At 42.9% G+C, this 23,232-nt stretch overlaps 1 protein-coding gene across 1 annotated transcript in view; it reads right to left on the bottom strand.

The window, feature by feature from the left end:
- Window positions 1-7,132: 7,132 nt before the first annotated feature.
- Window positions 7,133-23,232, bottom strand: part of CD36 (CD36 molecule (CD36 blood group)) — a 55,331-nt gene continuing 39,231 nt past the window's right edge. Inside the window, exons 8-13 of the mRNA XM_066589905.1 lie at window positions 17,785-17,972; window positions 16,958-17,076; window positions 14,433-14,506; window positions 10,181-10,235; window positions 9,680-9,837; window positions 7,133-7,268 (exon numbers count right to left, since the gene is read on the bottom strand). Coding sequence (XP_066446002.1) covers window positions 7,259-7,268; window positions 9,680-9,837; window positions 10,181-10,235; window positions 14,433-14,506; window positions 16,958-17,076; window positions 17,785-17,972 — 604 coding nt within the window. The 3' untranslated portion in view covers window positions 7,133-7,258. The remainder of the gene's footprint in view (window positions 7,269-9,679; window positions 9,838-10,180; window positions 10,236-14,432; window positions 14,507-16,957; window positions 17,077-17,784; window positions 17,973-23,232) is intronic.

Here is a 23,232-nt window from a genome sequence, read left to right as displayed (position 1 = left end):
GAAAGTGGCGCAAGCCTGCAGCCAAAATAGAATTTTTTCCCTTGTTTTTCAAAGGACAAGCCACACTGCGTGTATTCAATGAATACTACTAAGTTTAATAACTGTGTTGTGGCCCTGCAAATGTGTCAGAGAACTGCAGTGATGCAAAGTTATTCGCTACAGCAGATCAGGGATGTCCCATGCAGGAAAAAAATTGGCGCAAGCCTGCAGTAAAACGTAGCTGGCTGCGTCTGATCTTTTTTAACGTTCTGCACGCAGCACACACGTACCCAGAGCCCTGAGGACTGTCAGAGGCAGGCGAAATAGAATTTTTTCCCTTGTTTTTCAAAGGACAAGCCACACTGCGTGTATTCAATGAATACTACTAAGTTTAATAACTGTGTTGTGGCCCTGCAAATGTGTCAGAGAACTGCAGTGATGCAAAGTTATTCGCTACAGCAGATCAGGGATTTCCCATGCAGGAAAAAAATTGGCGCATGCCTCCAGTAAAACGTAGCTGGCTGCGTCTGATTTTTTTTAACGTTCTGCACGCAGCACACACGTACCCAGAGCCCTGAGGACTGTCAGAGGCAGGCGAAATAGAATTTTTTCCCTTGTTTTTCAAAGGAAAAGCCACACTGCGTCTATTCAATGAATAATGTATGTCTTCTGGCCCTGCCTATACAATTCTATCCCTGTAGTATTAATGCCGGGTGCAATGGTCTGCACAGCCGGTTTTGAGAAAAAAAAAAAATATGCAACACTGCTAACAGCAGCCTGGACAGTACTGCACACGGATAGATGTGGCCCTAGAAAGGACCGTTGGGGTTCTTGAAGCCTACACTCACTGCTAACACTCTCCCTGCCTAACCACCACTTCTGTCCCTATTGTAGGGCGCAATGCTCTGCAGATCCAATTTTGAAAAAAAAAAAAAAAAATACAGTGCTAACACAGTACTGCACACTATTAGATGTGGCCCTGAGAAGGACTGTTGGGGTTCTTGAAGCCTACACTAACTCCTAACGCTCTCCCTACAGCAGCTCCAGCACGATACCACTGTCCCTCAGCTAACTCACAAGGCATCTGAGCCGAGCCGCGGGAGGGGCCGATTTTTATACTCGGGTGACATCAGATCTCCCCAGCCACTCACAGCAGGGGGGTGGTATAGGGCTTGAACGTCGCAGGGGGAAGTTGTAATGCCTTCCCTGTCTTTCAATTGGCCAGAAAAGCGCGCTAACGTCTCAGAGAGGAAACTGAAAGTAACCGGAACATCGCGTGGTACTCGTTACGAGTAACGAGCATCCCGAACACGCTAATATTCGCCCGAGCATCAAGCTCGGACGAGTACGTTCGCTCATCTCTAGTTCTTTTATATAAAGCCAACCTATTATGAGATACTGTGCTATCTGTGTAGGTGATGTAGGATCTAATCACATTTTGAACTTTATGTGAACTCATTTTATCTATATTGATAAAGGGAATCAAGATTAGTACAATGTGACTTCAAAACTAGATGTCATATTGTGTATAGAACCTTTGACTCTTTTGATATGAAGCTTACTGTATTCGAGGAATCTTATAAGCTGCACAGTTATACATGCATAGTCATTATATTTAGCTCAACTGTACTAAATAAAATACATAAATTTAGGGACATGATCATGAGAGCGTAATGTATTATCAATGTAGTCAATACCAAATTGGAAGTTAGCTCACATTACTGTTAGTTAGACTGTCTTCAGTTTAATACTGTAGCTGTAAAGCTATAAGGTTTAGCTATTTAGCACTCAGCTTGACTGTAGCAGATTCACTGTAGGGTTATATTGAGATGTGTGATGGGATGCATGGTGCATTACAAAGGCTGTCAAGTATAGACTAAATTGTATAATCACTAGCTGCTAATTTTCTTCTTCTCTTCACTGCCAATATTTCAGATCATATTTGCTATAAGTTATTCTTTTCTGATCTATTCTATGAAGACTAATAATAATGCTCCAATGACCATTGGATTAGGAGTTTAGACAGCAATAGGAGAAGATATGTCTTATGAACTACTGCTATTCTTTTTTTTGGTGGACATCCTTGAATATTGTGTTACCGCAGTACGTTTTATTATGTTGAAAATAGTACACTGATTGCATATTTACTATAGCTCATAGCATTGAATGCAAGCTTTAACAAAGAAGCATATCATATTAGTCAGTGAAGCTAGCAAGGCCATTACAACCCAGAAGGTCGCACACATTCATCCCCCACATTTTGTCATCCACAGGCACTAAAATGCACGACCCAACACTCATATCGGGGCAATTTCAGAAATTCTACCAAGATTTATACAATATATGAGCACCATACTCAGAGTTGCCCCTAGATCAGCTGGATATTAAAATAAGAGAATACATTCAGAACCCTCTCTCATCTATTTCAACAGAGGTTAAATCATCCTTAGAGGAGGAGTTTGCAGTAGAAGAGGTGGCGGAGGTCATCAAGGCAACCCTGCCAGGGAAAAGCCCGGGCCCGGATGGCTACACTCCCCACTTTTACAAAACGTTTGTGGAACAGTTAATACCCTTTATCACAAAAGCAATCAACAGTATATCTCCATCCTCCTTGTTTCCAGCTCAGTCCTTATCTACACTTATTACAGTCATACCAAAGCTGGGAAAAGATCCATCTGTGTGCAATAGTTATAGACCAATCTACTTAATTATTGTAGATGATAAGATATTCTCTAAATGTATGATAAATAGATGAAGTCCTGTCATCCAATCTTTGATACATGTAGACCAGTTTTTGTTTCGATTATGAGAAAATTGTAATAAAAAGAGTTTAAAAAAAAAAAGGCTCTTGACCGGGTACACTGGGGTTTCCTAAGGGTTCTCAATAGCAAACAGAACTAGGCAGGGTTGCCCACTGTCTCTGATGGTTTTTGCTCCGATGCTGGAGCATCTTGCCGTGGTGGTCTGATGGAACTCCAGTGTGCACAGTCTCTCAATAGGGTCCAGAGAGTACAAAATGTCTTTATACGCACTGAATGCATCTCTACTTCCTGCAGAGGTTGCCAGTTTATCACAGCGTTTCCCATTTAAATGGAGGAACTCTAGCATTAAGTGTCTGGGCACACATATAACCAGAGATTTTTCATCAATTCATTCTCTAAAATTGCCTCCCATTACTAGAATGTACTATTAAGGATTTAAACAATTGTGACAAAAAAGTCTTGTCATGGCTTGGTTGTATTAATGTTCTTAAAATGGATGTTGTCCCTCGCTTCTTGAATCTGTTTCAGATGCTCCCCATTGCCTCCTCCCTTCCTTTCCCCTGAGGTTTTTTTTTTCAAACAACTGCAAACAGCATTTAGTAAGATAGGTTTTGGACCAATTTACGAGACCTAGAGGGGATGGAGGAGCAGGTCTTCCCGACCTAAGGATCTACCACTTGATCTCCATAGTAATGCATTTGTTTGACTGGCATTTTCACAGAGAGTCAATGGGTGAGTCTAGAAGAGGACTTGTTGGAAACAGTGGGGGGTTTGCCATGGTTAGCACAGACATTCAAGACCTTCGCTTTTTGCGGGAGATTTCCTGAAAATTTAAAATAAATCAGTGATAAGATATGGACTGTCCAATAAGAGGGGACCATTAACTACTTTATTTGATAAATAGATTTCCTTCCTGTTATATGGAGACTTTTAGATTCTTAGGTTGGTCAATAGCAGATGACATTAGCGTGTACCAGATTTTGAGAGATGAGGGGATTTCGTCATACGAGGGCCTTATGGCGGCACAATCAGAAGAATCGTTGTTATGGTTCTCCTACATGCAATTAGCGCATACCCTGAAATCCAATAGCACTCCACTTCTTTTGAAACATTATTTACAAAGGGATCACCCCCACCTAGATACCTGTCAAAAATCTATCAAGAAATGATGCGGAAAACCCTTGACTGGGACCCCACCTTTATTAAAAAAGTGGAAACATGCCCTGGGATGTTCAATCAAATCTAGCCTCACAAGCTGTTCATAGCCTGTAGAGCACAAGAAGGAATTACAAAATAATAAGATGGTACAGATGTCCAGCTATGCTGCATCACATTTTCCACATGATCTTTCCAGATTGTTGGAGATGTGGTAGAGAAATAGGAACCATGCTGCATATTTGGTAGAATTGTCCTAGCACTGTGCCCCTAAGGGGTATGGTGTTCTCCACTTAGAAGGAAATTAGGAAATTTGATTTCTCCATCCCCACAGACAGCGCTCCTGTCTATGCTTCCTAGTTCAGTTTCTGCTATGGTTATTTTTAACAGCTGCACACCCAGTTATACCTAGATATTGGAAAACTCACAAAAAACTGACATTGTAAGAGTGGATACAGGAGGTCAATGAGTTGATGTCTATGGAGGAGTATGTGGCGGAGGAGAGAGATAATGCCCCTTAAGGCACAATGATTATTGCTCAAAATTCGCTCAAAAGCCATGTTTTGAGCGATAATCGTGTTTAAATGTGCCCATCTTTCAGTTTTCTGCTTGAAAACCATCCTTCAGCAGAGCAGCTGAAAAGCAGCTGTTCAATTCAGCAACAGCTCCCAGAAGCTCATTTGCATGCACATGAAGCTGATAAAGTACTAATAGCAATTAGTGCCTATTATTACTTTATGCAAAATGATTGCTGATCTTTAAGTCTTTTGAAAGATTATCTTTGTGTATAAATGGGCCTTTAGTAGGGAGAAGTTTATTTGAATTTGGAGTCTCTGGATACACTTCCAGAAATCTCCGGAATGTAGAAGACTGATTGGAAATTTGCAGACAACAGTCTAGGATTGATCTTTCTTTTTCTTTGTGTATGTCAAATGAGAAATAATAACTATAAATGAATATAGACACATACTTTGTTATTCCATATACCATTATACTATGTATTCTTCTTTTCCCACTGATGTGTGCAAGGTGAATGGATGAAGATTCCTTCCCCTCCCCCCCTTTTTTGTCTTTTATATTCTTTATTTCTTCCATTCCATCTTAGAACAACCTAATTCTTAATATAGATATCCCCAACTTCTTAAAGGGTACCCCCCTGACGAATGCTATCACAGGCGCGATTCTAAGGGTCAGGGACATAACCCTAGGTGACGGATTCAAAACATTACAGGAACTACTGGAAGGACAGAGACCCCCATCCAGAGCATGGTTCCAATACTTACAACTGCGTCAATACACAGGGGCCCTAGGGGATGCACGCCAGATGAGACGCCCTCTGACCACCTTTGAGAGGATGTGTCTCGCGTCCTCTATGACTCAACAGAAAATATCATCACTGTACAGGATGTTAATAGAAGAAGACACTCGTGATAGAAATGGGGACTTGATGCGGCACTGGGAGAGGGACCTTGGAATTACACCCCCAGAGGAGTCGTGGAAGAAAGCGTTCATCCTAACCCACAAAATAAATGTATCTAGCAAACTGCAAGAACTAAACTATAAACTTCTAACAAGATGGTACCGAACCCCAGCGAAACTAGTTAGGATATTCCCCCTGTATCCTGATACCTGTTGGAGATGCCAAACAGAAACGGGCACGCTGGTCCACATATGGTGGTCTTGCCCCAGGTCCGCCCCCTTGGGCAGGAGGTCAATGCCTTGTACTCTTATGTATGCAGATGCAAAATTACGTTTACGCCAGGAATGGCTTTGCTCTCCATGTTCCCTGGATCAATAGCCCATTCTAAAGGTTCCCTACTTAGATTTTTTGGAATGGCTATGGGCCAGATAATCCCCAGGAACTGGAAATCGATGACACCCCCCTCAAAATTGATGTGGCTAGAAGCGCTGGACCACATGAGGTACATGGAGGAAATATGTGCAAAGGACGAAATGAGGCACAACAATTACATCTTGACATGGCTGACCTAGAACCAATTCAGACTTTCCCCAGACCTTAACACATGGCTCGACAACGGAGCTTTGCCCACTCCCACGACCACCACCATAGCCAGCCCTATCACTCCATAAACCATAATTCTACTATTACTCATCTGAAAGCCAGGACCGTCTATCCCCCACCCCTCCACACCCCCCATCTGCTCCCCTGCTCTCTTTCTACTCTCTCCCCCTTCCCCTCTCTTTTTCCCCCCTCTCGTCTCTCTATTCCCCCCTTTTATTGTTTCTTTTTTATATCTGTTTAAATAATTAGTTTCATACCCGTCGGAGCACAAAATTGTTATAACAGATTTGTTCATATAGGAAAAAGAAATTGAATGTGGACCGAGAAATGAAGACAGACTGAGTATATGTTAAGTATATCTATGTTTATTCATGACATTTCTCCACAACGTTGTAACCACTGTTTATCCATGGCAAACAAAATAAAAACCGTTTGAATCTTAAAACAACCTAATTCTGGTACCCGTACTAAGAGCTAAGACTCTCAGGAAAACTTAGGAATAGGGATCAGACAAATAAAACTTTTGGTTCATTTGGTAGACAGTGACACTGATCAAGAGCTAATAGCATGATATGGAAGACAATGTGAGATGCGCTGTGAGAGCATGCTCCAACATAGGGCATGCTACGATTTGCAATACAGGAAAACATCGCTCATGTGTATGCATATTGTAACGCACAAATCTTGCGCAATTTCTTAATGCATTAAATCAGGTTAAACTTAGCTACATCTGTAGAACCACAGACTCAAATGTAAGTAAGGAAACCATAAAATGTACAGCAGTGTATAGATGTGTCATAGTCATATAGAAGATAAGAACAGAAATCGGTTTTGAAATACAGGAGTGATATTACAATTTATTTGTTAGAAGATATGTAGTTAAACTAATAAAATCACACAAGATAAATAAATATAAAGAATTTATTATTCTTATGGTTTGCACAGAATTTCTCTCAATATCCGCTACGAAGTGTACAAATACAGTCATATGAAAACTGTACAACATTATATTGCACTTTATTTTGAGTTATAAAACTTTATCACATAAGTGTATTGACATAGTATTGCATTAAATTAATACAGGATAGTTCAAATATACTGTGCAACCAAAACTGTGTATTGGCCATAGTTATATTTATGGTACAGCTACAAAATAACACATTACAATGTAATACACAGTTATCATGCTTGTCCAGTTTTAGTTGGATCATATATGGGATGTGGACATGTAATGTCTTGTATACTGTTGCAATGGACTATATTCTATTTTAATATTCTGGGACAATGTTCTAAATGTTATGGTCGAATAATATTAGGTTTCCATCATTTCAGCATTCATTTATGCTTTCCTGGAAAGAAAAAACAATGTATTTAGTATCAGCATCAGGTGATAAGTTACTACTACTAAGCTAAAAGAATAAAAGTATTTCCTGTAGCAAGGCTGAGTTCACAGCACATTTACTGGGAGCGTTTGAGATGGTCCATAGAACATGGGTGGCAGAATTACGCAAGTGTATACATATACAATTGTATACATCTGCTCAGTCATACATCATCATTGACTCTTTTGGCATATTGTACATCTAACTAATAAAAGTCTATGAGCATGTTATACATATGAATCTGTATTTTTTCCCATTGAATAAACCACGTGTTCACTGCAAATTTTTGGTAGCTAAAAGTAAAACTTGTACGGCTTTGGCCAGTTTCACAATTAAAGTAGCGTGCATCTTGTTATATTTGGCCTTGCCCCTTTTCCTTACTCCACATGTGTTACTTAACTGTCAGAAACTTCCCATTTCCCAGCAATTATTGTTATTGAACAAAAGAGATATTGTAGCCTGCGGCTGTGGGACAAAAAAGGAGCAACCTACAATATCTTCAGTGGCATCTGGTAAATCTCACAGACAAATGGTTCTTTTACACAGTAGGATTATTGTGCCAATAGTTGTTAAGGCCCATTTAGATGTGCTGATTATCCTGGAAAAATGGCTTAACGATTGAAAAAGTGTGATAATTGTTACGTCTAAACCTGAGCCATCGTGCACTTTTTGTTCACTTTTTGTTCGTTGTTCAGCCAGCATAAAAATCATCAGCATCTTGTTCACTTCTCATTACGTTTAACCCCTTGAGTGGCACGCCCGGAAAATTTCCGGGACGAGCTCCACTGCTCATAGCAACATAGCCCGGAAGATTTCCGGGCTATGTATCACTATGGGAGCTGCAGAGCACAATGCCACAAGCTGTGACATTATGCTCTGCCTGCACAGACCCACACAGAGCAGTGCAAGGGCTTTGAAAAAACAGCAGAAGGTATTGCCGACATGTCGGCAACCTCCTGCTTTGTTTACAAGTTGCCATAGAGACCATCCGCTTGTCAGAAGCAAGCCGATGGTCTCTGTGGCAGGGAGAGCTGGTTGTTAGCTGTCAGAGGACAGCTAGGTACTAGCTCTTACAGCAGAGATCAGAGAAAACCTCCGATCTCTGCTGTGTTAACCCTTTACATGCTGCAGTCTATGTAACTGCAGCATGTAAAGGCCTGTCACTGCAGCATGTAAAGGGCTGTCACCATCGGACCCCCGGAATGTGATCAGGGGTCCTGATGGGTCCCTGTGGAAGTCCCCTAAAGGGACAAAAAAAATAAAAAATTTAAAAAAAAAAAAAAAAAAAAAAAGGAAAAAAATAATTAAAAAAAACACTTGTCTCCCTTTGCTTTGTAAAAAATCAAAAATACAATTACACATGTGGTATCCATGCGTCATAATGACCCAGAGAAGGAAGTTAATACATTATTTAACCCCTTAATGACATGGACCCTTTTTTTCTTTTTTCCCCATTTCTTTTTTTCCTCCCCCCTGTTTAAAAAATCACAACTTGTCCCGCAAAAAACAAGCCCTCATATGGCCATGTCAATGGAAAAATGAAAAAGGTATGGCTCTTGAGACGCAACTGCAAAACTAGTTGAAATTCAATGATTAGACCATTTTAAAAAACCTGCCCTGGTGGGCACGACAGGGTGGTAGGAAACCTGCCACTCAAGGGGTTAAACGCTCCCCGCTCAGTGTTTCATGTAGAATGGAAAGCACTGAAGGAGAAGTGAACGATTCTCAACGATAATCTAAACAAGCTGCACGAATGTGAATGAGGTGACGTCACCCGCCTGTGTGCTTTGTTCAAACGAGAATCAGCTCATGTGAAAGGGGCATTAGATTGATTGGTTTGTACAATAATTGTTAGGTGTAAATGAGTGCAGCACCTGAGCAATTAGTGATAGATTGCTGATTGGACCTTCATGCAGAGCTAAAAATCCTTCTTCAGGTCATGCAAATTTCTTGATATAAACAGACATTTTAAAGATTTGCTGAAAAGAAAACAGTGGCAGGAGGGTTGACAAGAGGTAGGGTCATGGTCCGATGAACAATCAAAACTACCCCGTGCATGCCAAGTGAAGGATATACAATCGCTACTTCACCACTGGTCACATGCTCCTTCCAATTTATCTTGCAATTTAAAAGGGCTTTAAATCTACTGCTAACTTCAAACAAATGTTCAGTATTTACATGGGTGGAAGGAGATAAATATCTATGAAGTTCACACATCTGAGTGATCAATGTTGGCCACATTGTGTTACAAAAGAGGAAAAAACATCCTTCCCAACTCTGCAAGAACAGTTAGATATATCTCCTGCGCCATTTTGCCTTCATATTCATTATCAAAATATGGAGACATTTGTAATGACATAACACCATGTAGTACTCACTTCCCTCTGCACCTTCTGACACAAAGTGTGATGGAGCATGGAACAAATAGAATACAGCCAAGGCAAAGAAATAGGATCTGCATAGCCTTTAATACAGTCATTGGAGTAGTTACGCTGGATTTAAACAAATTTGCTGAATCTTCACCAATGACGGCAGTCTGAAAGAAGACAAAGCACAGATATATTTCTATATTCAGGAGCTCTGACAAGTGTAAAAACAAGTTTAAAATGTGAATTGGAAGTCACTAAGTTAGAACTTTAAATAATGCATTTTCTGCCTAAACATTTCTTTTAAGGCTATGGAGACCTGTGCAGACACAGTTTTTATTGCATTGCATGTGTTTTATTAAATAAAACAAATTTACAATTGGTTTTAATTTTAAGACTATTTGTCTTCTATTTTTCTTGTTTTTGCTCCTATTTAAGGGGCAAATATTTTTTATATAGAAACTACTGCACAATGCAATTTAGGTCCAAGTAAAAAAGTCTTTAAATGCTCACCTCATTTAGCCACACTATAGGAAACATAAATTCTCCTTGAAGATTTGACATGATGCTGAAATATAAAATGCAAGAAAAGGTGAAAAATATTGGAAGCGATTCTCTCTGACATTACAAGAACATACTAGAATGTTGGGTTTTATCCAAAATAATGCAAATAAGGCAGATCGAAGAACACCTTTGTAGCACCACCTATTGGATGGCAGCATTCCTGCAAATCAATGTCCAACGCTTTAGACAGGTCTTTAGAAAAATAATTGGGAATTCACATCATAGGCCTCTTACTAGCCAAGCCAGATTCCTACTGCACACTGATGAAGAACAAAAACCCCGGAAACAGCTGTCTGTGTATGGATTCTGCTTGCTTTTCAACTCCCAATCATGATAAACTGTATTCTTCACAACAGAAATAAGGGTTTATTTAGATGAGGCAATTTTCTTTTGTACGAGCAAACTATGTCAGAGTTTGCTTGTTCGCTCATGCAGCATATTTATACAGGCATATACATCACTGGCTCGTTCAAACAAGAAGTCGTTCTCATTCAATATATTAGTGAATGAGAATGACTAAATGATTGGTATTTAAACTGAACAATAAGTGAATGAGCTGACAATGATTTTTAGGCCTGCATAAAATGAACGACGAATGAAAAATTAATGATTTATCGTTTGGTCATTGGCTGCGTTTAGACTGAACAATTATCATTCACTTTCACTTGTTTGAATGATTTTTCTGAATAATCATTCTGCGCAAAAGTGCCTTAACTGATACTGTAATGGATTTCCCCAGAATAAAAGAAAAAAACAACATAGTGCTTCTTCAACCTTATAACGACCACCCAGATACCCTTGGACAGCTGTGCAGCTTTATTCTAATGCAATCACCTTTTTACAGCACTGTATCAGAACCCTAGCATGGGTCTCCCATACCAAGGAGAGTGGGTGCACAGCTGTTAAATAATAGCCTGGCACCTGCTCTAAACTAATTATATTAAACTACAAAGGGTGGATTCACACAGGAGATATTTGAAACTGTCTAAAGCAACCAATGATAGTGTAGCTTTAATTTCATATTTGCTATGGGCAACAAAATCTATTTTTCTTTTAGACAGTTTCTTAAATCTGCCCAATAGCGTTTTTAGAAAGAAGCCTGGATTTTACTGTTTTTTCTAAGCTTCGGCTAGATGTTTGCTGTAAGTCAACAGGGAAATATTAAATGCACAACATCATGTATGTTTTTTGGTTTTTTTCTGTGGTGTTTTTTTTCACTTTTTGTGGAGTTTTTTTAGGTCAGTTTTTACCTAGCCCTTTACCACGCCAAACAAGTTTATTTCACCTCCCTTGTCTCCTCACTATCCCCCAAACAACTCTTTGAGACCTTTCACTCCCTCCTCAGACCCAAAGAACAGGCCCCTGTGACAGACCTGACTGCTGGAGAACTAGTTGCCTATTTCAAAGAAAAAAAATCGACAACATTCGAAAAGAAAAAGAAATGTCTGAAAACTGCATGGTTAGCCCCGATCCCAGTTTCCTCAGCACTGCATCCAGCACCTACTCATTTTTTACGTTAGAACCACAGAGGAAGAAGTCTCCAGGCTCCTTTCTGCTGCCCGCCCCACTAACTGCGTTAGTGACCCTCTCCCCTTTCCCCAGCTCTCATTACTCACCTCACCACAATCTGCAACCTCTCCCTAACCTCTGGCACTTTCCCCTTATTTAAACACTCCATCATATCCCCTCTGCTTAAAAAAAAACAACCCTGGACCCAACTGATGCTGCCAACTACCGACTCGTCTCAAACCTCCCCTTCATCTCCAAATTACTAGAATGCCTGGTCTACTCCCACCTTACACGCTTTCTCTCTGACAACTCACTCCTCGACCCCCTCCGGTCTTGTTTCCGCTCTCTACACTCGACCGAAACTGCCTTTACAAAAGTAACAAATGACCTGATGACTGCAAAGTCGAGAGGTGACTACTTCCTACTAATCCTCCCTGACCTGTCTGCTGCATTTGACACTGTCGACCATAACCGCCTTCTCACTATGCTCCGCTCTATTGGTCTAAAGGACACTGCTCTCTCCTGGTTCTCTTCCTACCTCTCTGACCGCTCTTTCAGTGTCTCCTTTGCTGGTTCTATCTCCGCTCCACTTCCTCTCGCTGTTGGGGTACCCCAGGGCTCGGTTCTTGGTCCCCTTCCCTTCTCTATCTATACTGCCCCAATTGGACAAACCATCCACGAATTCGGCCTCCAATACCATCTCTACGCTGACGACATCCAACTATACACCTCCTCTCGTGAGATCTCTGGACCATTCCTCCAAAATATCACCGACTGTCTGTCCGCTGTCTCTAACACTATGTCCTCCCTTTTTCTCAAACTAAACCTCTCTAAAAAACTGACCTCCTTGTCTTTCCACCTTCCAACTGACCTCCCCTCAACATCTCCATTCCAGTGTCTGGGACCATCATAACTCCCAGGCGGCATGCCCGCTGCCTTGGGGTCACACTGGTCTGTGACCTCTCCTTTACTACCCATATCCAATCTCTGGACCAAACATGCCACATACACCTCAGAAATATTGCTAAAATACGGCCGTTCCTAACCACGGACACGCTAAAGACATTCGTGGTTGCCCTCATCCACTCCCGGCTTGAATACTGCAACTTGCTACTCATCGACCTCCCTTGTATTAGACTCGCTCCACTCAAATCCATACTAAATGCGGCAGCTAGGCTTATTTTTCTATCCAGCTGTTATTCAGGCGCCTCTGCATTATGCCAGTTGCTGCATTGGCTGCCCATCCACTGCAGAACTAAATTTAAACTCCTCTACCTCACTCATAAAGCTCTGCATGGCGCCGCGCCACCATACATCACCTCCCTCCTGTCAGTACACCACCCAGCCCGCTCACTCCGATCGGCTAACACACTCAGACTAAACACCCCTGTAATACGAACCTCACATACTCGCCTACAGGACTTCATCAGAGCAGCACCCATCCTCTGGAATGCTCTACCCCAACCAAGGCATCCGGGCAATTCCCGATGCACGAAATTTCAGACGTGCCTTAAAAATGCACCTCTTCAGGGAAGCATACCAAATCTCCTGACCTAGTCCCCTACCCCTCCCTATGGCTCCCCACCCCGTTTGCCTTCTAATAACGGTTTTCCACATGAAATCCCCTACTGCCTGTGTTCCCCATGCCTTGCTCCTCCCCCCACCCCTTGCACCTCCTGTACCACCCTCAACCCATTTGTGTCAAACCAAATGTACGTCACATTGTAATTGTTGTATTGTTTTGCATTTATGAATGCCTGAAAGTGCTGCGGAATAAGTTGGCGCTATACAAATAAAGATTATTTATTATTATTATAAATGCATAAACTACATGTGTTGCTTTTTGTACATACGTTTTGCTATAAGACTGTAAAAATGCATAAAAAAGCTTATAAAAATATATCAATAAAAAGTCCTGCTAAAAAACAACAGAATGCATAAAATCCATGGAGTTTTTTATTAGCTAAAAAAACAGTGTGAAAGTAGGTTAAAGAAGGAATGAAAGAAATTTGCATTTCTTTTCCAATTTTTTACATTTTCCTCTATATAAAACCTAAAAAAAAGAAATACAGTTTTTTGGTATCACAATAAAGCCTTAACAGTATTGCAGAAAAAGAAAACAAATACCCAAAAGTATTACAAAAAATGTTCATTTTTTTTAGAATGTGTCATTCTAAAAGATCCAAAAATGTATCTTTGGACATTCACGTATCTGAATGTCATGGTCTAGAAAGGATAAAAAGGGGTTTCCGTGACTAGGATATTGATGACCTATCCTGAGGGGAGTTCATCAATATCAGATTGATGGGGGTCTGCTGCTTAGAACCCCTTCCAATCAGCTGTCTGAAGTAGTAGTGGCACTGTGCATACCAGGCACAAGGTCTTACATTTTACAGAGGCTGTACCTGTTATTGCAGCACATTCCCATTCACTTGAATGGGTCTAAGCTGCTCTCAGGCCATGTGACCAATGAATTTGATACCCGCAGCAGTGGACCCTTACTGATCTGACTGATCTGATACTGATCATCTATATTGAGGGTAGGTCATCAATACTGGAGTTCCAGAAAATCCCTTCAATTGATTTTTTTATATTACAGTTTATAAATTTGACATATCATATAACTTACATTTTTGTATAAAAGAGAAATTCTCCAACAAAAAAACAATTATATAGTAGTTTGTATACTCACTCTACTTGCTCTGTTCGGTTAAACATAACATTGACTTGCAATCTTTTAGCAAAATGCATAGTAAAGCCTGTAATCTGAAATAAAGAAAAACAGTGTTTTCACTTAGCAGCAAGCTAACACATGTATGCATATGTGTAGCTTCCATAAGTAGTTTGTACAGCTTCTCTCATTCTATTACAAAAATACAGCAGCAATTCTCTGAGAATAGCATATATTTATGACATACTTCATAAAGGAGTTTCCCCCTCAGAATAGGCATATGAACTTTCTAGAGGGTTCTCCATTGAGCTACAGTACAGAGCCACTGACGAGTAGCAGCTCCCACATTTGTGAAGTGGTTAACTTGACTAACTTAAGGCTGCATTCCCACGAACGTATATCGGCTCGGTTTTCACGCCGAGCCGATATACGTCCTCCTCATCTGCAGGGGGGGGGGGAGGATGGAAGAGCCAGGAGCAGAAACTGAGCTCCCGCCCCCTCTCTGACTCCTCTCCGCCCCTCTGCACTATTTGCAATGGGGAGAGGTGGGACGGGGGCGGGGCTAATTATCAGAACTTAGCCCCACCCCCGTCCCGCCTCATTTCATTGCAAATAGTGCAGAGGGGCGGAGAGGAGGCAGAGAGGGGGCAGGAGCTCAGTTCCTGCTCCTGGCTCTTCCATCCTCCCCCCCGCAGATGAGGAGGACGTATATAGGCTCGGCGTGAAAACCGAGCCGATATACGTTCGTGGGAATGCAGCCTTACACTAAATAACCCCATCAGAGGTCCTCAAAGGGGTTTTCCAGGCAATTTTTATTGATGACTAGAGATGAGCGAGCACCAAAATGCTCGAGTGCTCGTTACTCGAGTCGAACTTTCAGTGATGCTCGAGAGTTCGTTTCGAGTAACGAACCCCATTGAAGTCAATGGGCGACTCGAGCATTTTTGTATATGACTGGTGCTCCGCTAAGGTTTTCATTTGTGAAAATCTTAGCAAATCACCAAAGTCATGTAAAAAACACAGAAATGGATAGGGCAGGCGAGGAGCAACATGCAGGGCTGCGTTTCGGGCTCTGAGGTCTCCCTATTAAGCCACAATAGTGACAAGAGTGAGACCCCCCCCCCCGCACTGTCAGCATAACGATCGTTCTCCTCTGCCACAGCTGTAACAGCTGTGGCAGAGCAGAACGATGTTAGCCCATTGAATTCAATGGAGCCGGCAATACAGCCGGCTCCATTGAAAGCAATGGGCTGCCGGCGAGCACGGGATGAATTTTCGGGAAGGGCTTAAAAATATAAACCCTTACCTGAAAATCATCCTAAAATGTCTAAAAAGTAAAAAAAAAAATATACTCACCTTGTCCCAGCAGAACGATGTTAGCCCATTAAATTCAATGGGCTGCCGACGAGCGTGGGATGAATTTTCGGGAAGGGCTTAAAAATATAAGCCCTTACCTGCAAATCATCCTAAAATGTGTAAAAAGTAAAAAAAAAAAAAAAAAATTTAAATCCCCGGCTGCTGAATACTACAGACAGCAGTTCAGGAGAACTGCCAGCTAGCCGCGGCTGAACTCCGTCTGCCGGGACCAGGTGAGTATATATTTTTATTTTTATTTTTACACATTTCTGGATGAATTGTAGGCGATCGCACAAGGAATTTTCGGGAAGGGCTTAAATATATAAGCCCTTCCCGAAAATTCCTTGTGCGATCGCCGGCAGCCCATTGCTTTCAATGGAGCCGGCTGTATTGCCGGCTCCATTGAATTCAATGGGCTAACATCGTTCTGCCGGGACAAGGTGAGTTTTTTTTTTTTTTAACTTTTTACACATTTTAGGATGATTTTCAGGTAAGGGCTTATATTTTTAAGCCCTTCCCGAAAATTCATCCCGCGATCGCCGGCAGCCCATTGCTTTCAATGGAGCCGGCTGTATTGCCGGCTCTATTGAATTCAATGGTCAGTGCTCGTTTAATCGAGACGAGCATCGCGTGGTGCTCGTCTCGAGTAACGAGCATCTCGAGCACCCTAATACTCGAACGAGCATCAAGCTTGGACGAGTATGCTCGCTCATCTCTATTGATGACCTATCCTCCATTAAAATCAATTAAGGATGCACCTGCAATTACTAGTGCTGACCACTAGACTTGTGTCACAGCGATCTGCTTCTGCTCCCCGATAGGTGAGTATATATATTTTTTAAACAAGCCAGGGAGGATTTTCAGGGAAGGGCTTATAGTTAAAGCCCTGTGAGAGCTGTCACAGTCTTCAGTGACAAGGGGACTCCCTGTGGGGAATATTGACACGCACCACGGATCTATGCGTGCACACATGTACTCGTGTTTGCACGCCTGTAAAACACAGATATGTGAACACATCATAGGGAACCAATGGTTCTAAATAGATGTGTGGTCTTGTGCGCGTGTATGTACGCACATAAACATGCTAGTGTGAATGAGGCCTTAGAATGCTATGCATTCAAGTATAACTATGTTCAACGTGAGAAGGTGCTATAAAAGAGAACCACATATTATTTAGCAATTCAACTTACTGGCTCCACGTCTACATAAGTCTCATGCTCCTCTATATTCGGGCTCAAACCTTCAAGAGTGTCCAAAATATATGAGGTTGCAAACAGGAAATGAGGTAATGTAAGGAATATAGGTTTTCCTACAATAAAGGAAATGATGCAGATTCTTTAATTAGTGTTATTAAATTATGGAAGGAAGTTACACTTTAAAGGTTACATTACATTTCAAAATATGCTTATCAATTTCTCACCATTCCCATAGAGCTAGTTTTCTCATGCCTTGCTGATGTTTGTGTACATGTCCATATAACACCATGCTACGTCAGTGGGCAGTTACTTCCTCTAATAGGAATGTACACAGACAACAACATAGGGCCAAGAAGATCAACACTACAGGAAATAAGAGGAAAAGTGAAAAGTTTTTTTGTAAGCTTCACTATTTTTTTGTTTTAGGCGCATAGAAAGCAAGCTTTATTTAGCTTTTGTTATTCTGTTTATATTGCAAGTAGAGATGAGCGAAAGTACTCATTTAGGGCAATTACTCGATCGAGCATCGCTTTTTTCGAGTAACTGCCTAATCGGGCGAAAAGATTCTGGGTGCGCCGGGGGTGAGCGGGGGGTTGCAGAGGGGAATGGGGGGGGGGGGGGGGAGAGAGAGAGCTCCCCCCTGTTCCGCACTGCTACCCTCTGCTCCACCACGCCGCCCACCCAAATCTTTTCGCCCGAGTAGGTAGTTACTCGAAAAAAAGCGATGCTCGATCGAGTAATTGCCCTAAACGAGTATGTTCGCTCATCTCTAATTGCAAGTTGTTTTGACAGGGTGCAGTACATCTTATCACAACACTTACCGCCTTGGCAGCCTCGAAGATCCAATAAACCTTCAAGACTACAGTTATAGGAAACTACCGTATCTGTGCAAAAACATTGGTTGTCTGGATTTACATGCGGGGAGGCAAAAGCTCTTTTTGGCAGTACAAACCGATACAGGGTAATTCCTTTTAACGTATATTCTTTTTGAAAATCAGCAAATATTGATCTGTTAAAGATACAAAACATAAAAGGGCAGAGTTATAAAAATTTCTAAAAGAAAAAAAACTGTCTTTGTAGCCCATAACAACCAATCAGTAAGACTTTCTTTTATCAAGAGTAGAATATGTTGCTATGGGTAACAAAGAGCCATTCTTTTAAAATAGTGTTTCACAAACTCCAGTGCTTACAACTCCAAACGGGCCATGTTTTCAGGATATCCTATAGAGAGGACAGCAGTGGCAATTGTTTGACAATAATTATATCACCTGTGCAATACTATGGTAGCAACCTGTTGCGGGTGGGGTGGGGTGGGTGCATGAAGAATGGAGTTTGTGAAACACTGTTTTAGACAGTTTTTATAAATCTTTCACATTGCTTAGAAATATTTATATCCCATGGAGTTCATTCATAAATCTAATGTTCCAAGAAATGTTCTATTAGCCTTAGGCTGCTCTCACACATGCGTCCCCAAAATGCCACTTCCGAAACCGCAGTGTTTTACAGCAATTTCACACTGCATTTTCAAACACGTTACAGCATTTGACAACATTCCTTAATGCATCCCATCATTGTGATGAGTGCTGAGGTACATTAAAAAGCACTAAAACACACAAAAATGAAGCATTTTCTAACTCTGCAATTTCTGCATGCCATCTGCTCATTTTTATGTGTTTTAGCACTTAGAATTGAATAATCAAATTGTGACTGCTTTACTTTTCCTATTTAGGACCTAAAGAATGGTCGTGCCAAATTTCACATTTGTATGACACTGGAAAGTTAGAGAATCAGTCAGTCAGTTAGTCAGTGAGGGATTTCGCCTTTATATAGATATATATAAAAATAAAATAAATCTTGGTATTTGTATAGCGCCAACTTATTCCGCAGCGCTTTCAGGTAATTATTACTTATTACCCCCCACCAAGCTGGGTTCTCATTTTACCGACCTCAGAAGGATGGAAGGCTTGAGCCGGCTACCTGACTCACACGGGGATCGAGCTTGCAACCTTCAGGTCGTAGGCGAGACCTTACACTCTGCACCACACGAGGCTCATATATATATACATATATATAAAACATGTTTCCCTCGAAAATAAGACCCTGTCTTATATTGATTTTTTATATCAAAGAGACACTAGGTCTTATTTTGGTGGGAATGACTTATTATACTTACCTAGCAGGCTTGGTCCAGGTCCCCCCGCTCCCCACAGCTCTGACACGCTTCCCGCAATCCTTGACCGCTGATACAAGATCACTTCCTGGTTACAGGATTCATAAATCCCACCTCCAGAAAGCAATGCCTGTGATTTGGTTCTTCAACCGCTGCTCAGTCAAATCAATGCAGTGCTGGATGAACCAATGCAATGGCTGTGATTTGTTTATCCACCACTACACTGATTGTTTCTTCCACCTCTGTGCAGCCAATCAATGCAGTGCTGGATAAACCAATCACAGCCATTTCATTGGTTTAGCCAATGCTGCATTGATTGGCTAACCAGCAGTCAAAGAGCCAATCACAGCCATTGCTTCATGGAGGTGGGATTAAGGAATCCCATAAGCAGGAAGTGATGTTGCACAAGTGGCTGAGGACTGCAGGAACCGCGTCAAACCTCTACACAGCAGCGGGAGGGACCTGGACCAAGCCTGCTAGGTAATGTATTTTTTTTTAAATGTAGTTTAACTAGGGCTTATTTTCAGTGTATGACCTATATTTCAAGCCTCCTTAAAAATTAGACTAGGACTTACTTTTGGGGTAGGTCTTATTTTTAGGGAAACCGGGGATATATACATATTTTTTCCAGCTATTTATTTGCTACTTTTGCACAATAAAAGCATTTCTAATACAATTTTTTTCTTGTATTGCCATATCCAGGAACTAGAGATGAGCGAGCACCAAAATGCTCGGGTGCTCGTTGCTCGAGTCGAACCTTTCGCGATGCTCGAGAGTTCGTTTCGAGTAACGAACTCCATTGAAGTCAATGGGCGACTCTAGCATTTTTGTATATGACCCATGATCCGCTAAGGTTTTCATTTGTGAAAATCTGGAAAACCCAAGGAAGTGATGGAAACGACACAGAAACAGATAGGGCAGGCAAGGGGCAACATGCTGGGCTGCATCTCAGGTTCCCAGGTCCCACTATTAAGCCACAATAGTGGCAAGAGTGCCCCCCCTCACAATTTTTACTTCGGACAAACCCTCATTAGAAAGGCACACCTTAGCTAAGCACCACACTACCTCCAACCAAGCACAATCACTGCCTGCGGGACACACCGCTGCCACTTCTCCTGGGTTACATGCTGCCCAACCCCCCCCCCCCCCCGCATGACCCTGCATACACAGCGAACACAAAAGTGTCCCTGCGCAGCCTTCAGCTGCCACATGCTCACTTCATAGCCACACCACCCTCATGTCTATTTATAAGTGCGTCTGCGATGAGGAGGAACTGGAGGCACCCACAGGCCCAACTTGGCACCGTTGCAGTTCCCCCGGGACATAGGCCTCGGCCAACAGCTTCAGCAATCGTAGGCAGGAAGCGGACTTCGATGCTAGTACACCTGTGAGGGTCTCAGTAAATCCATGACGTTTTCTTTCACCGCTCCAAAGACTGCATTAGCCAGGAAAATGTTCCACAGGCCCAACCTGGCACCGTTGCAGTTCCCCCGGGACATAGGCCTCGGCCAACAGCTTCAGCAATCGTAGGCAGGAAGCGGACTTCGATGCTAGTACCCCTGTGAGGGTCTCAGTAAATCCATTACGTTTTCTTTCACCGCTCCAAAGACTGCATTAGCCAGGAAAATGTTCCAGAGTCCCAACCTGGCACTGTTGCAGTTCCCCCGGGACATAGGCCTCGGCCAACAGCTTCAGCAATTGTCGGCAGGAAGTGGACTTCGATGCTAGTACACCTGTGAAGGTCTCAGTAAATCCGTTACGTTTTCTTTCACCGCTCCAAAGACTGCATTAGCCAGGAAAAAGTTCCACGGGCCCAACCTGGCACCGTTGCAGTTCCCCCGGGACATAGGCCTCGGCCAACAGCTTCAGCAATCGTAGGCAGGAAGCGGACTTCGATGCTAGTACACCTGTGAGGGTCTCAGTAAATCCATTACGTTTTCTTTCACCGCTCCAAAGACTGCATTAGCCAGGAAAATGTTCCAGAGTCCCAACCTGGCACTGTTGCAGTTCCCCCGGGACATAGGCCTCGGCCAACAGCTTCAGCAATTGTCGGCAGGAAGTGGACTTCGATGCTAGTACACCTGTGAAGGTCTCAGTAAATCCGTTACGTTTTCTTTCACCGCTCCAAAGACTGCATTAGCCAGGAAAAAGTTCCACGGGCCCAACCTGGCACCGTTGCAGTTCCCCCGGGACATAGGCCTCGGCCAACAGCTTCAGCAATCGTAGGCAGGAAGCGGACTTCGATGCTAGTACACCTGTGAGGGTCTCAGTAAATCCATTACGTTTTCTTTCACCGCTCCAAAGACTGCATTAGCCAGGAAAATGTTCCACAGGCCCAACCTGGCACCGTTGCAGTTCCCCCGGGACATAGGCCTCGGCCAACAGCTTCAGCAATCGTAGGCAGGAAGCGGACTTCGATGCTAGTACACCTGTGAGGGTCTCATTAATGCAGTTATGTTCCTCTCCTGTGGCCCAAACGAGTCTCTCAGATAACTGTGGTAACACGAGAGAAAATACATGATGCGCAATGCTCACCCCCTGACCCCAAGCAGGAGGAGGAGTTGGTCTCACAAGGCCAAGAAAGCAGGACCCGCTGTAGCCTGTGCTGAAAGGATGTGAGCGGGCCCTTGGCCAGGCTCGGTCTCAGCAAACACCTTGTGTGGCCCAAGGTGCTGCGAGTGACATAGCAATGGGGAATCTATGTGTCAACACACTACTTATTCTGTTTTGGTGTCAGATACCTCATCGACAACGCAAGGGGTAAACCATCTGCACTCTGCACCCTACCTGAGTCTGTCAGTCTTTTGAGGACAGACAGGTAAAACACCTCTATGGGAAGTCTGTGTGCACCCACAGCATGGGTGGGCCCAAGGAACTTAAAGACAGTACACATAAAGAAATCAGAGTGCCCAAACATGGCAGACATTCACTGCGCCCAGGACATAGGCCTCTGCACAAACCCTCAGCAATCGCGGGCATAGAGCGGACTCCGATGCTAGCGTAGCTGTGAACGTCTCATTAGCGCTGTATCGCTCCTCTTGTTTGTCCCAATGCAGTGCCCCGGATAGCTGTGGTAACGTGAGAGAAAATGCATGTTGGCTTCGGCCCACACTCCATGCCCTAGTCAGTCTGTTTTTTTTTTTTAAAGTGCCAGGCAGGTACAACTCCGCTATGGGAAGTCTGTGTGCACCCACAGCATGGGTGGGTCCCAGGAACCCAGAGAAGGTACATAAAGAAATCCCATTGCAGTGCCCCGGATAGCTGTGGTAACGTGAGAGAAAATACATGTTGGCTTCGGCCCTAGTCAGTCAGTGCTTTTTTGGGGGCCAGATAGGTAGAACACTGCGATTGGAAAACTTAGTGCACCCATAGTATGCACAGACCCCTGTAATATTCCTGTAGCAAAGGTATAAGCTGATCCCAGTAACAGTTATGTTGCAGAAGTCTAGGGAGACCCCAGTAACATTCCAGTAGTAACAGTATAGGCAGACCCCAGTAACATTTCTGTAGTAACAGTATAGGCAGACCCGAGTAACATTTGTGTAGCAGCAGTATAGGCAGACCCCTGTAACATTTGTGTAGCAGCAGTATAGGCAGACCCCTGTAACATTTCTGCAGCTGAAGTATAGGCAGACCCCTGTAACATTAATGCAGTTACGCTCTTCTTCTTTGGCCCAAACAAGTTTCTCAGATAACTGTGGTAACACGAGAGAAAATACATGATGCGCATTGCTGATCACCTGACCCCAAGCAGGAGGAGGAGGTGGCCTTACAAGGCCAAGAAACCATGACCAGGACCCGCTGTAGCCTGTGTTGAAAGGATGTGAACGGGCCCTTGGCCAGGCTCAGTCCCAGCAAATACCTTGTGAAATCCAAGGTGCTGCGACTGACATAGCAGTGGGCAGTCCATGTGCCCACACAGTATTCTTTCTGTCTAGGTGTCGGATGGCTCTATCGACACCGCAAGGGGAAAGCCATCTGCACCATGCACCCTACCCAAGTCAGTCAGTGACTTTGTGCAGGACAGGGAAATCACCGCTATGGGAAGTCTGTGTGCACCCACAGCATAGGCGAGTCGAAGGAACTCAAAGACAGTATT

The sequence above is a fragment of the Eleutherodactylus coqui genome, chromosome 2 (genome assembly GCF_035609145.1).
Source record: "Eleutherodactylus coqui strain aEleCoq1 chromosome 2, aEleCoq1.hap1, whole genome shotgun sequence".
Lineage (NCBI taxonomy): Eukaryota > Metazoa > Chordata > Amphibia > Anura > Eleutherodactylidae > Eleutherodactylus > Eleutherodactylus coqui.
Note: the sequence above shows the minus strand (reverse complement) of the source record. Positions and strands in the feature narration are given on the sequence as shown.